At 44.1% G+C, this 17425-nt stretch overlaps 1 protein-coding gene and 1 long non-coding RNA gene across 6 annotated transcripts in view; one reads left to right on the forward strand and one right to left on the reverse strand.

Annotated features, from left to right (window-relative positions):
* LOC118511420 (sodium channel protein 60E) overlaps window positions 1-17425 on the reverse strand; it is a 147838-nt gene that overhangs the window by 13781 nt on the left and 116632 nt on the right. Inside the window, exons 5-25 of one of the 5 annotated variants that reach the window (XM_036054503.1) lie at window positions 14666-14874; window positions 13517-13737; window positions 13323-13429; window positions 13173-13255; window positions 13003-13094; window positions 11835-11962; window positions 9565-9699; window positions 9279-9473; window positions 8957-9203; window positions 8499-8650; window positions 7484-7757; window positions 7275-7363; window positions 7073-7198; window positions 6832-7002; window positions 6564-6757; window positions 6398-6500; window positions 6201-6329; window positions 4881-4892; window positions 4145-4504; window positions 1774-4003; window positions 1518-1692 (exon numbers count right to left, since the gene is read on the reverse strand). In XM_036054503.1, the coding sequence (XP_035910396.1) occupies window positions 1518-1692; window positions 1774-4003; window positions 4145-4504; window positions 4881-4892; window positions 6201-6329; window positions 6398-6500; window positions 6564-6757; window positions 6832-7002; window positions 7073-7198; window positions 7275-7363; window positions 7484-7757; window positions 8499-8650; window positions 8957-9203; window positions 9279-9473; window positions 9565-9699; window positions 11835-11962; window positions 13003-13094; window positions 13173-13255; window positions 13323-13429; window positions 13517-13737; window positions 14666-14874 (5432 nt within the window). Of the gene's footprint in view, window positions 1-1517; window positions 1693-1773; window positions 4004-4120; window positions 4505-4880; window positions 4893-6200; window positions 6330-6397; window positions 6501-6563; window positions 6758-6831; window positions 7003-7072; window positions 7199-7274; window positions 7367-7483; window positions 7758-8498; window positions 8651-8956; window positions 9204-9278; window positions 9474-9564; window positions 9700-11834; window positions 11963-13002; window positions 13095-13172; window positions 13256-13322; window positions 13430-13516; window positions 13738-14665; window positions 14875-17425 lie in introns of all 5 variants that reach the window. The other 4 variants (XM_036054501.1, XM_036054502.1, XM_036054500.1 and 1 more) reach the window with 4 other exon arrangements.
* Window positions 15962-16916, forward strand: LOC118511423. Its single transcript, XR_004906151.1, has 3 exons — window positions 15962-16118; window positions 16510-16583; window positions 16679-16916. It is a non-coding gene; the product is annotated as an uncharacterized LOC118511423 (long non-coding RNA).

Raw genomic sequence — 17425 nt, forward strand, 5'->3', positions numbered from 1 at the left:
CTTCTGTTCTTGAAAAAAACATTTTTATTTGGCATAACGTTTATATAACGTTAATGTGTATTACCTTAATTATTCGAAATGGTGGGATCAACCAAAAGTTGCTTATTACAATTTGTTGAACCCAAAAAGAAATCGAATTAAAAATAAATTATTTCCTAAGGAGTTACCAAAAAAGTAAAATTGTTCTATATATTTACAAAATTTTTACATAATTTGGTAAAAAAACTGGTAAACCCTGAAAGATTAACACCGTGATTTAAGTTAAGTCTATACATGCTGATCATCCATCTTGTTTCAAAAATATTGCTCGAATCTAGTGGTTTGAATCAATTTTCCATGTTTTTCGTGTTTTTCTTCATCATGAAAAAATATCCTAATATATAAGGGTTATTTTTTGTTTCTTATCAACATTTTTTACTATACAAAATATATACATGCATTTTACAGATACAAGAATGTATTTTTAAAATCTCTTGTTATTTAAAAATAATAATTAATTATTTAAGCATTTTTAAAATAAAATAAAGTCATGCTAAATAATATAAAATAAATAAAGTCATGCCTATAATGACTAAAAGGGAATGTTACGACAATTAAAAAAACATGCAACACACTAAGCTAGTAATAATTCTATTAGAAAAAAAAAACAGAAACCATGCATCATGAGTACAGCAAATGGATGAAAGAAGCTTCCGCACACACATACACGCATACCCATCCACGCACACACACGCACGCACACAGCAAACGCATCCACCCACTGCGTAATCCACTGCAAGCCAGTTTGATTTTTTTTCTTCGGTAGCCAACAATTCAAAAGAAAGGAAGGAAAAGATATAAGTGATGGTATCGTGCGAGCCAAAATCGAGATGGAATTCTCCGGACAAATCGATCGATTTTTCAACAATTGTACACTCTGCACCCTCAGTCAGATCACAACATGCTCATACACTCGCAACCGTGAGCTGGAACAAATTATGTTACACAAGTATCATCCAGGAACGTAAAGAAACAAAATGGGCTTCGGTTTCGGTGCATCAAACGTGCACTTTTCCTTGGAGTTGAGAACAAGAGTCGAAATTTAAACACACGAAACGAAAGGCACCGAGATAGAAATAGAATACGGATAGAAGAACGTGGAAACGATTAAAATGATCAAAAACAGACGAAGAAAACATTTTAAAAAAATCAAATAGTGGACATTGATATACATTAAACATTGAACATATAAGTTACACACACAGTGAACTAAAAACAAACACCGGCTGTGAAATATGGTTGAAGAAGTAAGTTAGTGTAGTCTCGTGTTTTTTTGGTAGTGTGTTCGGAAGATTGATTAAGTAGTAGCATTCACATTAAACAAGTAAATAAAAAACACACACATAGAGGTGAGCACACACACACACAAAACGAAAAAACACACACACTCGGAATCACATTCCGGGACCACTACGATCATTGAACATCGAAGGAGAGTGGTGTGTAGTGGAGCCAGAGAAGCGACGGACACTACTCACTTTTCGTAGCACTTTTGGGGAAAGCAATCTTGCGGAATTTTCGGTGCCTTACGCCGCCCGAAACTGGGGAAAGCCATTGGATCCTCGTAGACACCTTGCGAGTTCCGACGACCACCGACGGTGATGTCGTCCACGTAAGAAACCAGACAGTGCCAAGGCTTTCCCGCTAGGTTCACTGGAATGGAAAACAGTTAGGAGCAGAAAAATGGGTGAAGTCTATAAGGCTGTCCTCAAATCATGAAGTTGCAGCACTCACGTGGGGCGTCCGAGTCGTACGATTTGTAAGGCGTTCGCTTGGGCGTCACGTGCTGAGAGCTATCCTGCCGCGAAGTATCGCCGTACGTCACCGTTTTCTTCAACGGAGCTTTCTTCTCGGCTGGCTGCTCACTAGCCACACTCTCCTGACCGGCCGGTATCGATCCCGCCTCCTGTCCGATCGTGCGCTGGAACTCCTGAATGCTGATGCCGAGCTGACGCGTTCCCTCCATTAGCGCCTGGTTCGTGTTTTCCACACTGTAGCTACTTTTCAGCGACAACGTTTCCAACCGATCCTTGGAAAGATTCTTGCGCGGTAACTTCTCACTCGATACCTTCGGAAGTGGTTGCGCTTGATGTTCGTCCTCGTCTTTCGCTTCCTCGACACGCTCGATCAGACTCAAGCGCTTGATACGATCGAAGCTACTGTGGAAGTCATTCTTACGCCGAAATACGATCGGTATCGTGCTGATGTTTCCGGTCCCTAAGCTTACCCCGTTGGCACTCTGTGGACTGTGCTCGTTGGACACGGTACCGGCCGGTGTCGTAAACGGTGCCTGCAGCTGATCGCACAGCTTCTTTATCTCGAACCCCATGTTGAACTCTTCGTCCGTAATGTTACGCTGCTTCTCCAGGCTGCGTCGCTTGGACGCTTCGCTACGCTGCTGCTGACCACTTGCGTCCGATTGATCGGTACCTCCACTGCCATTGCTGCTCCCGCTACTTCGATTACCATTGCCACCCGAACCGTGAACACCGGCCGTAACACCGTCACCCCGATAGTTGCATACCGTACTCGATTTGGGCCGTCGAAGCTTTACCACCTCTTCCAGTATCGGTGGCCTTACCGGACAGCTGTCGGAGTTGCGCCGCTCCCGTTCCGGTGATCCTTGATCCGTTTGTGACTGGCTACGCCCCAGCGACAGAGACTTCAAGCTCTTCAGCTCCGTCTCGAAGCTGTGAATAATTTCGTCAAACTCTGAAGCCTTCACCAGCGGTTCCTTATCGTCACTTTCCCGCCGCGACTGTAGACTCCCATTGTCGATTGCGATCGTTGGCCGCGCGGTGCCGGGATAGTGCACGTAAACCTTACTATTATTGTCCACATTAGAGCTACTGATACTACCCCCCCGGCGGCACTCGAGTGCCTGGAAGATGGAGTTCGAGATGCTGCTCAGGTTCGACTTAAGACTGCCGTTCGAGATCTTCCGATCGGGCGAATAGATTACATCGTCCTTCCGCGAATTCAACAGCAAACTCTCCGTGTCCGCATCAACGATCGCACTGCTAAACCCGACCGTTTCACTAAAATAGTTATTACTCCCATCGATCTCATCGTTCAGAAACTGAAACAGTTCCTTCTGCTCGCAGTTCAGCAGCTCATCCTTCAGATTCATCTGATTGATCAGCTCGTCGTGATCGATCGAGAGCGTGTTGAGCGAATGATCCGACAACCGATTGGCGGCAGCGATCGCCTTCCTCAGACTGCTGCTCGTGCTCGGCGATCGTTGATGGGCGGACACCGCCCCACTACCCCCGCTGCCTCCCATCAGCGGTGACTGCGTGACCGAGGGCCCGAGCGATGGCGCCTGGCTCGTTCTATCGGCTATTAAAAAATGATTATCCTCACGTCTAGACACTACGGGCGTTGGCGTTTGAATGAGCGAAATGTTACTGTTCCTAAGATACGTTGAGCCGGCGTTCAGCACCTCCTGCATCAGCGGAGAGTGACATTTGGCTGCCAGCGAGTTCGCGAGCGACGAGCTCGCGCTGGACGTCTTGGACGAGATTTTGTCCAGCGACTTACGGTAGCTAGGGGACCGGTTCAGCAGTGACTTCTGATACTGCAGGTAGGCTTCATCGTACGGTTGGACCGTGTCGGCGATGTGTATCGATCGATCGTTCGGATCAAACTCGGACGTTGGCAACGGGGACTCGCCCGCCATTATTGGCCCGGGTTCATCCTTGCTCTGCTGCGTACCGAAACCGGAAGACATTTGATGTAGGATCTTACGCTCCACCTCGGTAATCTGTTGCTTCGGAGGACTGGTCCCGCCGTGTCCCGCATGTGGTTGGTGCTGCTGTTGCGGATGGTTATCATCGCGCGGTAACGCTTGATCATCCATCTGGGACACCGTTTCCTGGCTGCCGGAGATCGTTCGCAGTGGGCGATCTTTAAGCGGAATATCGTAACAAAAGTCCGATCCAGATACAGGCCGATTAAGCGATTCCTATGGAGGACAATACAAAATCAGACACACGCACAACGTTAGCCGGAGAGTTAGGAAATAGGAAACACAAACTAGGGCATCCCAATAAACACCGATCACAATGCTTTGCATGCTTACAACAACTTGAGGCTGATCCTCTACCTGATAGCTTTGGCTATAGATTGGCCCACCCGGGATGCGGTAGTCGACCGGTGGTACCAGTTCCTTTGGCAGGCTCATGTACTTTTGCTGCTGCTGCTGCTGCTGCTGTTGGAGCGGCATCGATTGTAGATCGGATGCGGGTGGAAGCGTTTGCGAGGAGGGCAGTGGTTGCAGCTCGAGCGCCGTCTGTTTGTGTTTCTTCTTCTCTTCGCGCTGCTTGATCACAATCTCGTTGACCAGCTGTTCCAGCTTGGTGTTGGCGTAGTTGTCGTTCTTCTCCTTGCTGGCGTTACGCTTCTTGCGCACGATCGAGCGTATACGCTCGAAGCTGCGCGCTAGCTTTGAGTCCTCGCCGACTTCCTTCAAGGTGAACGTTAGATGATGAAGTCCAGACAGTCGGCAGCAAATAAAAAAGGAGCGCAAGGTTAGTAGAAGGTTTTGACAAATATAAAGTATTAGAGTATAAGAACTTTTCTGTAACTTTTAAAGGTGCTAATCGTGCTTCTCTAAGAGTTCCTTAGCTACATATCTAACAAGAAGATTTCAAACTAACCATCAAAGTAACACTATTTACAAACTATCTTCATCCAACTAGAAGTTATCTAAATCTTACTCTAATTACTCAGGTTTACTAATAAAACTCCTGTGCTATTGGTCAAATTTGGAGGTGCTCAGTGTTCAGTATTTGGAGGTTGATCCTCACTAGAATACCAATAGGGGGAAATTTAGAATTTACCTGCTCGAAACTCTATGTCACATTGAAACCACAAAACACACAGACACACGGAGAGTTGGTTTGGCACGCGGGATGCAAGGACGTGGGCGTGCACGCATTACACAGTGACGAGTAGTTTGAGGTTACGGGACGGATGTGATTGTGTGTGGTGTAGAAGGAGATTGCACGTAGTTGGAAATAGTAGTAGTAGAAGATGGTTGTTGTTGCGTTGTAGATGTCAGTAGAAGGTAGCAGGTAGTAGGTAGTAGTATGCAATCGTTCGAAGATAGGTAGTATAGGTAGTGAACACACAACACAACCAACCAGCAGGCATACACACACACAGGCAGTACCGTAGAAGTATAGGACAGATTGATGGGGTGAAGAAAGGAGTGATGTCGAATTCGGGTATAAGTAGAAAGTGTAGTAGATACATTTGCGTACAAGTGTTGTTGTGGTGATGTGTTTGTAGCAAATGTATAAAACAGAGAGTTCGGTTGTATTGGTTTTTGTTTTGCGCGGAGCCATCACAGGAAGGGGGTAGAAGTTGATCAAGCAGTAGTGGTAGTAGTAGTAGTAGTTGAGATGGTTTTGGGGACGAATTTTGAAGAGAAGGAAAAGATATATATATACACACACATAAATTGTTTGATACTATCGGTTCGAATTTAGTACATCATTCGGGATGAAGCCATGAACGTTAGACGAGTTGATGGTGATCAATGACTGGGAGGGTTTATTGGTGAGTGAGTGGTTATTGCTTCAAACAGTATGAAGCATGTGTCTTCTGCAGTGTCTATTTAATGTCCTGATTTGTCACAATATTTCTTTGAAAATTCCATTTTTAGTACATTCTGCTGCTGCTGCTGAGTGACACATGCGCGTTAAGTAACATCTACAAAAATTGCAGCACTCAGTTGTGTGTTGTGTGGTGTGTGTTTTAGGCAGTTTTTTTTATTTGCACTATTTATATATTTTCATTGTTGTGTTTTTGTGTGTTGGTTGTATATGAAGATTCGATGTTGGTATGGCGATGAAGCAGTATGGCGAGATGAAACGATTAGACGGACCTATATGCACTATACATTCAGGTTACATACACTAAACACATACTCCCACACGCAACCACACACACACCCACAAACACACATTCATAAAATGATATCTAAGGACACACAACAGCTAAACATACACACGTACACACAGCTAATGAGGATGAGTCAATGAGCGAGACAGAGAGTAAGCGATCTTCGATGATACAACATCCATCACAATGTAGATGAAATGATGACCGAATGTCCTAACACCGAGAACGGCTTCACCGCTTCACACCAATCTTACCTCCTTCTTCGACTTTAACTCCTCCGAGTTGAAGCTGTTGAGCAACAAGGCCAAGAACAAGTTCAGTACCATAAAGTTGCCCATCACCAGCGCCGGCAGAAAGATGGCAAAACACGACGATGCTCCTTCCTGTTGGGATTTGGATTCATTGCATCAGTCGCTCTTCCTCGTGAGAGGGTAACCTTCTGTCTACATACCTCCTCCTCCGCTCGCATACAATCCCACAGGGGTTCGATCCACTCCCCGCAAAGGATACGAAAAATCATCATAAATGAGTGAAAAAAATCATTGAAGTTCCATCTAAAAGCATAGAACGTCGATTAACATCAGCAATCCGACACAAGTTCGCAAACCCATACGCACCTTGGCACCGGATCCGGTGCAAACTTGTCCGGAGTGTAGTCCTTCGAGAACAACTGCATGCCGATAACGGCAAAAATATAGATAACAATCACCAACACGAAGGTCAGATTACCTAAAGCACCTATTGTCGATATGATAATACTTAGCAGGACCTTCATTGTGGTCCATGATTGTGCTAGTTTCAGTACCCGTAACTGCAGGTGAGCAAGGATAACAGGATGGAATTATTTTTAGGGTATAGAAAATTCGGAGAAAAACTCCAACTCACCAATCTTAAACCTCGTAACACCGTCAGTCCCTCTATCAGCTCGAAGATCAGATCGAGCAGACTAACTGACACGATGATCAGATCGAATATGTTCCAACCGCACAGGAAAAAATCCTTCGACAGTGCCATCACCTTCAGTATACATTCTAGAGTAAAAATGGATGTAAAAACCTGGAAAGAGTACCCCGCATAAGTCTATCGGTAGCTTAATTCGAAATCGTTTCACCCAAACCACACCAACCTTATTGCCAATATCCAACGCATCGCGCACGTTTGCGTTCATCCCGTGGTGTTCTAGTGCTAAAAACATTGTATTTAAAACAATACATAGTGTGATACCTAGCTCAAACAACGGATCTTTAACAATCTGCAAAGAGAACGGGAAGTCGGCATGGTTCACCGTTGATGAGTGAGGGATAAAAGCCCCGTAACGCTAACCTTACCTTATATAAACAATTTTGAAACTGCAACCATCCCTCATAATCGATGCAACATTGAACACAGCTATCACAATTTCTATCAGGAAGATCGTCTTCTCCATTTTTTTTGTAAAGGGTTTTGTTTTTTAAAGGGGGAACAAAAGCAAAGAAACACAATCAGTGTAGTAGAGCTGGCTCTCATCATCTCACCGGGCCGTATCCCTAGCACTTACCTAGTACAACAATTTGAGATAAGTACTCCGGATGGAGACCGTACACGTTCTGCTGTTTGAGTTTCGCCAGATTTCCGTTACACTTTATTATCCTAACCTCCCTCGGGGACAGTGCGAGCGTGACGGGCGTTACCTCCCGCTGCTGCTGCTGCTGCGACTGCAAGGGTAACGTTAGCTGGGACTGTGGTAACGGTTGCTGCACCACGGAAGGCGGCGGAGGAGGTTGAGCTAACTGGGACATCGGCAGTACGGGATGCCCGTGCAGCTTGTGATGCTGCAATTAAAGAGCAATCAGGAAGAGGCGCAAATGGTGGATGCAATATTAAGCATGTTTGAAATGGGCGTTTGAATGAAGGCGTTCGGTTGGCCAATGTTTAAAATAAAAGCCCCAGTGGGTAAGTGTAAAGAACGGGTTCTTGTTTGCCGTCGGGAAGTGAACAAATGGGCACGGTAGTCAAAGTTAAGTATGCAGGGTTTTACATTATTCTCTTTTTTGTATTTTTTCTCAATGCTATTTTTTAAAGGAAACTATAACCACTGCTTTCGATACTTAGAAGAAGTATCGAAAGCAGTAGTTCGACAATCAAATATAAAAATGATCTTAATCAAATGTCGGTCACTGTACTTTTTTAAATTTATTTACCTGATTATCTACTTAATTTCAGCAATAAGGCTATCAATCTAATCTAATCTAATTTTTAATCAATAAACAATCTAATTTATTTACACTATCCTGACTAATAATAAATTCAATAAATCAAGTCAAAAATAAGAGTCCAAGTCTTCTAAAGGTTCTAATCACCAGGAAGATAAACAGATTTCAACTTGAGTAGACGGTGTAACAGAAATGATGAGGACACTTGTCTAGTTTTGCCCTTGTAAAACCCTGCAAGACACTGGATGTGTGAAAAATGAGTTCACGCTTGAGGATACGGTTTTAATATGTTTGCCACCGGCCGCCTGGACCTGGATAATGATTCGTCCGTACACTCGTCACGTTACTTGCAATACTGACCTGCTCACCCGCGTCACCGGTCACGTCCTGCTCCTCGTGATCGTCCACCACACCGGAATCATCCAACGACGATTCCCGGTTGACGCCTCCCTCGCTTGCATTCGAACTTCCCTGCCGGCTGGACAGTAATAGCTGACCCCGATAGTTGGGTCCTGCGAGGGAAGGCAGTACGAACGGATAAGATTACTTTAATGGTTTGTTATTTTCCTCGTGGGTCAAGGAGTATTCTTCGGGAGATAAATCAATCCCGATGCATGGGAGTGAAGATTTTTGTATTTTGCTCCAAAGAAAACTCTCCTCCTTCTGTTCTGGAGATTGATGTAGTTATTAATGATGATTGATTGGGTTTCTTATCAACACAGTGTCAGGATTATGAAACGGTCCTTCTTTAGTCACTTAGGTCAAGGATTGTTAAGCCTTATCTATTGTTGGGGGATTGTCTGGGGCACTCTACTTACCTAATGGATGCAACGTATTATTATTTTGCTGCTGCTGTTGCTGCTGAGCTTGCTGTTGCTGCTGTTGCACTTGCTGCTGCGCCTGTTGTTGTTGTTGCTGCTGCTGCAGCTGTGGCTGAGGCTGTTGCTGAACGGGAGGACCCACCGTCAGGATACCTTTCGTCCGCTGGACCGCCAACGCTTGCGGCCGCACGATACTGTGCCGAGGGCTCGGTGTTGGGCTGGGCGTTACCGACCGACTTTTGCTCTGCAATGCAACACAGTCATTAGGTTCGATGCCGGGCGGAAAATTGCTAGGTTTTTGCTCAAATCTTCAACTCACATGACTGTTCCCATTGCCCTCCTTGCCCTTTTTCCTTCGGCGCGTCTTTTTGCGCGAGTAGGACGCGAGCAGCACGCCCTTGCGGGCATCAATCTTTTTGCGCTGCTGCTTGCTGAGCTGCTTCACGTTGAGGCTGGCCGGATCGAAGCTAAACGTCGAGTCGTCCCGATGATCGATCAGATCCTTGCGCCGTTCCTGTTGATTGGGCGCATAACAAAAAGCGGGAGCATGACCGTTAGGACCTGTTTTGGGGGTGGTGTGCACCACGGGCGTTTTCTCCAGTTACCTCCTGCGTTATCTCGGCTTCCTCTTCGTAGCTGAGCGCCACGACGGCCAGCATCAGATTAATCAAGTAGAAGGAACCGAAAAACACAACCACCGTGAAAAATGACACGCTCATCGGACCGCACGTTGCCAGAACCTGGGATGGGAGCAGTGAGAGAAAAATATGGGCAAAAAATGGGTGAATGAGATTAGAAGGAATTATTATGGACCAATGTGCAAAAGCCGGTGCTAATAAAATGGACAGCTTTTATTGCCCGATTGCTGTCGGCTGGTCTTTTGCTCCATTTGCTTTCCTTCCATCAGGATAATTCTGTAAACCACTACCAGCTGTTTCGAACGTCAATGATCAAGACATTCGGCGGGGTTTCCCTTCTACCGGAACAACAATTGAGGTGGAAAAGAAAATCACGAAAAAAAAACTGCACAAATGTGAAAGAAAACTGCCGAATGTCGAAAAGTTAAACACAGTCAAAAGATTAATGATGCTTTGCTTCGTGTAGCAGAAAGGACGGGCCGGAAGCCCGGCCAGGGAGACAAATTGCTTATACCGGGCTGGCTGGATTGTGGATCGGATGAAGAAGGATGACGCGTTACACGTTGAAACCACATGGTTTGTGGGTTTTCCACAATTTTTATTATTTGTTTATATCAAGTCTGAATCATTCTGGGGTTCGTGTGAGAAAAAAAAACAAACGCAGGGAGCAGAGAGAAAATTGAAAATAAAACAACTTGAAGCTTAAGCTGGCTCCCGAACTGGCAATGGGATGGGTTTTACGGGTGGTGGCGTGTTGATGCATTGAGTGAAATAAATTTCACCCCCGGGGGGAATCGATCATCGGCCGGGTGCGCTGGCGGGATTTAGCTTTTATCCCTTGTTTGCAAGGCGTACAGGGCTGTTGCTGGGCAAAACAATGGGCAACCGCCTTCGTTGCGAGGCGATTTATTTTTGCTGACGTGTGTGAGTGTTTTTCTGCAGCCCCCCCCCCCCCCCCCCCCCAAGTAGGAGCTTTTCTTACAAATTTCACAATAAAATCTCCGTTGATGGTGTACATGGTGCAATTATGTACAATTTGGAACGTGGAAATGTTTTTTTATGTTTGGTTTTTGGGAGAAATTTGACCTCAGATGGAGATGAATGGAGGGATTTATTTTTTACAAATAAAGTGCAATAATCTATTGTTTGTGCAGCTTAAATGTATACACTTTTAGGAGTAATTTAAATATTTTCTACTACGTATAAGGCATTGCATTGTATGCGTACTTCAATACCAACATGTTTCCCTCTTGATCATTGACTCAGTCGCATAAATCGAATCATGTAATTATGTATAGATTTTTGTTTAAATCTTATTTATGTATAATAAATTGTAAAGGCTTATCGACATACTGTAGTTAAATCAACTACCTAAACGATTTTTTTTTAATAAATTTTAAAGCCAATAAAAACTAAACAGAGTGTAGATTGCATCGTGAAAATAAAATCAAAATTGCGAACATTCTAATTAGAAACTTAAGCAAAACCCCTTTATTTAAATGAATGTTAAAAATGGCGAATGGCAAAATTCGAAATTAAAAATTCCTAAAAGCTCTAAGAGCTATTTGTTTGCCCAGAGTGTTTGGGTTTAACAAATTTTAACATGGATTTGTTGACCGACTTACAACCGAACCAGTGCTTAGTGCGTAACTTATGCAGCGGTATGGATAAGATGTTATCAATTTTTTGTTAGATAAACTTAGAGGAATTTACTTATATATCCTTAGAAACTGAATGCTAAACCGACAGCGTTTAGCCCAAAAGAAACCACAAATCAAAGCTTTAAAACTTCATACGACTGCCTGTTCAATAATTTTATATTGAAGTCCTTTAGTACAATGGAGCTTATATTGAACAGCTGAGCTAATCCATTCGCAAGGGAAAATATTTTGAAAAATGTCCCTGTTTTGCCCCTAGATTTCTTTTACAGTTTCTCAAATACTATCGTTTATCGCCCCAAGGTATTTAGCCATTTCCCGAACAATTTTAATATTTTTTTAATTCCTGTAGTTAAAATTTATTTTTGTAATAACTTGTTGCCATCTTTTAAAATCTGAAAAATATCCAAAGGCAGATGAGAGCTCTTCAATCTCTACTAATGTGTAGCAATTAAACTCCACACTACAAAAAAAATCCTTACGTTACCTAAAACAAAGAACACTTTAATTCTTGTAAACAATACCTCTTCCAACAACATAAATCGAGTAATGCAACACAATCCCTTTCCCCGTACTTACCATATTATATACATTCTCCCAGTAGTCGAGCGTGATCAGCTGGAAGGTGGTCAGCATCGACCACATAAAGTTGTCGAAGTTGGTGTAGCCGTGGTTCGGATTCTCCCCGATGCAGAGGCACGTGTACTCTGGGTAAATAGAGGAAAGGTACAAATTGAAAATTTGTCATCAAATAAAGCCTGCAGGCAGAGCGGCGTTCCGATAGCGGCCCACACACTACTCGTGACTCGTATCCGGGCGATTGGCGATAACTATTGTTACAACGAAGCTTAGGATATGGATTATGTAAAGTTCGTGCTGTGGTACTGCATAATGCATCCACTTTTGCATGGACAGGATGGTTGCATCCATCTAATCATACAATAGGTGCCACTGCAACGACGCAGGTACGAGAGAGCGAGCGAAGACAAAAAGGGTTCTCGGGGATTCCCCATCCTCCAACGACCAAGGGTTGGATTACATTGTTACTGACGACGTTCGGTTCGGGCTGCAGTAGACTCCTGCACTCGGTACAAATTTTCAATAAATAATCGTAAACATTCATTCGATGCAATGAGCTCTGGCAGGGCGAAAGACGTGCCCGACATGCGTCTCGTTCGATCGATCCTGGTTCAATGCGGTGGAGCACGACCTGGCTAGCAGGACCGGGATTAGCTTCACATGAATGAAGGTACGACGGAACAAACCATGGTGCCAAAATGTCAATTTCGTTGATCCGTTCACCATCTGCAGCTGGTCGTCGTGTATTGCAAGGGAAATGGTGCTGATTCGAACAGGCAACCGATTTATTTGTCCACAGAGAAGCTACGGAATATGCATCGGATGTGTATGTTTTGCATTTTCAATCTTTCTTCATTCAACGGCACCCGGTGTCGAACGGGGAACGGTGAGCCTGCAGTCTCCGTTGCATCACATTTCCCTATGCAATGAAGCTGTCAATGCAGCAGCACAGGGACGAATTAGAGTATTGATTGATTTCGTTACGAGGTTAGAGTGCCCTGGAGCCGGGCTTAAAACCCCGAGTTGGTCTGCCGGGCTGTAATTTGATTTCTGAGCACTAGAATCAGCCAACCTTGAGGCCCGTTCTTGTGTTACCGCTTATTAATTGAGCAATCACAAGAAGAATCACAAATCCGGGCAGAGTCCGGTTACTAATTTACACACTTACCCGGTGGACAATGACGTGCCCCGGTCAGATTTCCGCACAGCATCGGCATATCTTCCTCGTCGTAGATCCAATTCTGCGTATCATTGATCCACCTAGTTGTTGGGGGGGAGGGGGGGGGGAGCGTCAGATGTTAGATCAAGAACACATCCCCATTAGCATCTCATACTTACATGTGCCATTCCTCGTGGGTAACGTTCGTCCAGTCGCTTGGAAGATTTTTGACACACTTGTTTCGCAGCTCGCCCATGTACACCTGGAAGCATTAGGGGTTACTCAGAGTAGTTAGTCACGGTACAACATTAGCTCCTCGTCCAGCTTACCTGCAGAGCAAACAAAGCGAACACCATTAGGCAGAAGATGGTCAACGTCATGACCTCGGCTAGCTGCTTGAAGGAGTGCAGCAGTGCGTTGATGATAGTTTTCAAACCTTCAATCAAAAAGGGAATACAAACGAGGACGTCCGGGAATTAATAGGCACGCAGCAGAGGTACAGAGGTTGACCTATAGGACCTACCCGGCATTATTGAGACCGTCTTGAGCGCTCGCAGTACACGAAACGTTCGCAAACCGGCCAGATTGCCGACATCTAAGGCTATCGTTGCGTAACCGCTGGTTATCACTACAAAATCCAGCCAGTTCCATGGATTGCGTAAATATGTATACTTATTTAGTATAAAACCCTTAGCTATCATTTTGATTATCATCTCGGATGTGTAAATTGCTAAAAATATATACCTGTAACGAAACGAAAGCAAAAAGAGAGGGGGAGCATGGTCATGATCAATTGGTATTTGGTGAATAACTTTCTACGAGACAAGACAGCGGGCGTAATAAAGTTCGGACATTGTACTCGGCGTCATCTTCAACGACGCCATGATTACGCCAGACACGACCGTTGGAGCAGGTCCTCTGGTCTTCTTCGGGATGGGATTCCTTTTTTTTTTCTTCTTTTGGGGCGAATGAGTCATGAGCACAGCGTATCAAGAGTAATAGCAGTCATAAAAATAAATTCGAAGCACGTTTTTGGTTCGCAGACTTTTACCTAGTTCCCGGACGGTCGGCGATATGGTCTCTCTCTCTCTCGCGCTGCTGTAACGAGACGACGTACAAGACAGTGGCTCGCAAATGGGTAAAAACGCGCGGATTCGGGAATGCATGCAATCACCATTGTCCACGTTCGTCTTTATGGTCTTGACAAAGTAATTTCAAGTTGGCGGCAAGACATTCTTCAATGCTTCCAATGCGTCCGTCGGAGAATCAGGATCATTGGTACACGCTGGATAAAATAATGTTCCAGCACGGATCAGTCACATCTCAAAATCCAGCAGTAATATAAAGGAGCTTGAAACTCCATTAAAATGATTTTCAGCATTGCAGCGATGAAATGTTCTTGATGTGATGTCCCATTTCTGGGGCTGCCATTCTTGTACGCTTGTACTAATAAAGCTCGTTGACTCGTTGAATGTGTCTCACGAACGGAAAACTCGGTAATAAATTTGCTGACCGCTTTCCACAATGGAAAAGGGTGATGAGTGTGTCCAGGACGAAGTGCCCGATGCAATTCATCTCCCGACAGTTTCGTTGGGGACTGCCAGCGAACACATTCGGAAGGTGGTAGCTAAAGAAAGCACAATGGAAAATTGGTTACGGATGCTGCGCTTACTCTGCTTCCTCGATCGTTTCCGACATCGCTAGGAAGATGCAGTTGAACAGAATGGTGGCCATGACGAAGTAGTCAAAAAACTGATTGGTCGCCAAGTAGACGCAGGCACGTCGGGTCGGGCTCCACGGGGTGAAACAGAACAAACTTTTCGTGCCCGTGAACCGATGGATGTAGTTCTTCCGAAAGCGCTTCGATACCACGCAGAAGGTCTGAAAAAAAGGGAAACGAAAGAAAAGGGGAAAAAGTTTGTTAAATATTTGTAACAACACAACTATAAAAGAAGGAATAAGTTATTCAAACAAACGGTTCGATAATCGGGTAATCGGGTCCTGTGAGAGCAATTTAACGACGTTTTATGTTGATTTAAGAATATTGGCATTGGCTAATGGTTGCCGCTTAAGTGATTTAAGAAGGGTTTGTAGAAGCGGTTTAACTATAAAATTTAATATATAAGAGCAATAATGGACATTTTGATTAAAAATTGTGAAAAAAACTTATTTATTCGCAGAATAATGACGCTAACAAGAGCTCTCGTTATTTATGTCCTTGACATTTATAGCACGCAACTGCATATTAACGATTAAATTATCGTTTTTTTATTCCTTAAATGTTTCAAACAGGAAAAAAACAATCGATTTAAATCTCAATATTAAATATAGCCGCCTTGTACCATGCCGTTGCCCACTGTGTAACGTGTTCATTTCGCCCAGTGCGCAAGTCAAATTTTCGCCGGAACAGCGTTCTGCTCGCCGCACATGTCAAGCACGCTGGAGCACTTCCGGGTGAATGTCGCATAAAACCAACCCCTATAGAGATGGTCAAATACGGCAAGCGTTACCAAAGCAAATGTCTACAATGTCTGAAATTTCCATACGTGAAGAGTTCAGATGAAATAAAAAAAATACTTTGCCAAAAAATTGGCAATACATACAAGGAAATAAATGTTGAAAATAAATGAACTAATAAGTACAAATGACGCATATTTCGTGTTATTGAAGGCTTTCAATACCAGGGATTAATAATTAATAGTTCTTTGTAACCCATAAACAGGTCTTTTGCTTGCAAAACTGCCCGCGTTCCAAAATTAGTTTGACATCCCTGCCATGATTCAATTTTATTATGAATTTAAAAACAAATTTACATGAATATTTAGCATAAAGCCTCAAATATATTTTTTTTTTTTGTAGTGTAAGAACTTGTTCTGCTGTTGCTCATGTAATGCAGCGAATAAAAAATACAAATTTATCCACCATCACACCGGAGCGGAATGACTCTCGGATGGAACGGTTCCCAGAACTAACGCTCCGCTCGTTTAAATGCGCGTGCTCGAGGATTGAACTGACGGCAAAGGCTAGCTCGTTGACTTCCGCCGATAAACTTCCTCTTTCATCGTATCAATTCGTGCAGTGTAGACGTGAATCCGTCTTTGCTGCTGTGAAAAATGAGAGCTAAGGTACATTGACTGAATTTTGTTGTGCTAGTGTTGAATCTGTGTGAAAAGCGAGCGGTTGTGAAGAGTTTTCTGTTGAAATAATATGCAGTGATGCTGAATTTCGACGAAATTAGAGTGGTGTCGCGTTTTTCACACCAAGCGTCATGTTCTTTGCAGTGCAAGCACATGTGTTCGATACATCCCGGTGTTCGCTTTACTCATAAGCGCCCCGTGTATAGGATTAGCATACAAAATGGTTTAGACACAGTGCTAGAAGTATTTAATAGTTAGCTACACGTGTGTGATACAGAAACCTCTTCACATTCGAGTCGATGCCGCACCTTTTCCTTGCGATGATGGTGGTTTGCATGTGCCCTGTGTTTCTAACACCCGGTGTCTCTTCTTTCCACAGTGGCGTAAGAAGCGTATGCGGAGGTTGAAGCGTAAGCGCAGGAAGATGCGTGCGAGATCCAAGTAAACCCCCGGGTAAGTCTTCCGATCCCAGAGCAAACGTTTCTTGGTTAATATTCTCCGTACTAATTTTCTTTGTTGTTTTTCTTCCTTCCCATATCTCTCTGTAGCCGGTATTCCTCTACCGATTAAGCTGTGCGGAGGACCTCTCGATCACCGGGAAAGTCGAACCCAGTGGTGGCAACATTCCGGACACCGTTGAAGCAAGCGTCATTTTTTGCCGTCTTCCTGCGGCGGTGTGTTTGCTTTTATCAGTTCACGTTTGGAGCGATCCGAATAAAAACCGTGACGAGCGGACAATGTGCTTCCGGGGACGATGGATCCGGTCGAACACTGAATAACTCTAAACATCTTGGTTGGTCGGTTTCATGTGTTTTCTGATGGATGGCGGAAGGCGATGAAAGAAACTTGGAAATATGTCCCCGGTTGTTGTGAGCGATGAGGGAGAAGGAGCTGGTTGTGAAAGGGATTTAGCCTTAGCGAGGGAAGTGTTTTCTTCTACCAGGTGTTGTAGTTCTTTGGCTTAAGACTGATTGCCAATATTGTAAGGGAAGAGTTTTCCTTCCATATTTCTTGATTTTCCGTACGCAGGGCTCTGACTACTTTGCGACGGGTAAAACCAAGTCACCGAAAGCCAGTAATGGCAGGCTGGGACCTTTCGAGGGTGTAGTGCCAGGGAAGATTTTTTAAAGTGATCGTATTTGCTGTCCTATAAACCCACACATGATAAGTTTGTGCCTCATCGCTAGTAATTCTCAAATCCTCTTAAATTTAAATTTTAAGATCGTTCTGGTGGCCTAGACGTTCTTACGTCGATGGTTCCTCACTTGGTAGAGACTATCCAATACCATGCAGAC

The sequence above is a fragment of the Anopheles stephensi genome, chromosome 3, assembly GCF_013141755.1.
Source record: "Anopheles stephensi strain Indian chromosome 3, UCI_ANSTEP_V1.0, whole genome shotgun sequence".
Lineage (NCBI taxonomy): Eukaryota > Metazoa > Arthropoda > Insecta > Diptera > Culicidae > Anopheles > Anopheles stephensi.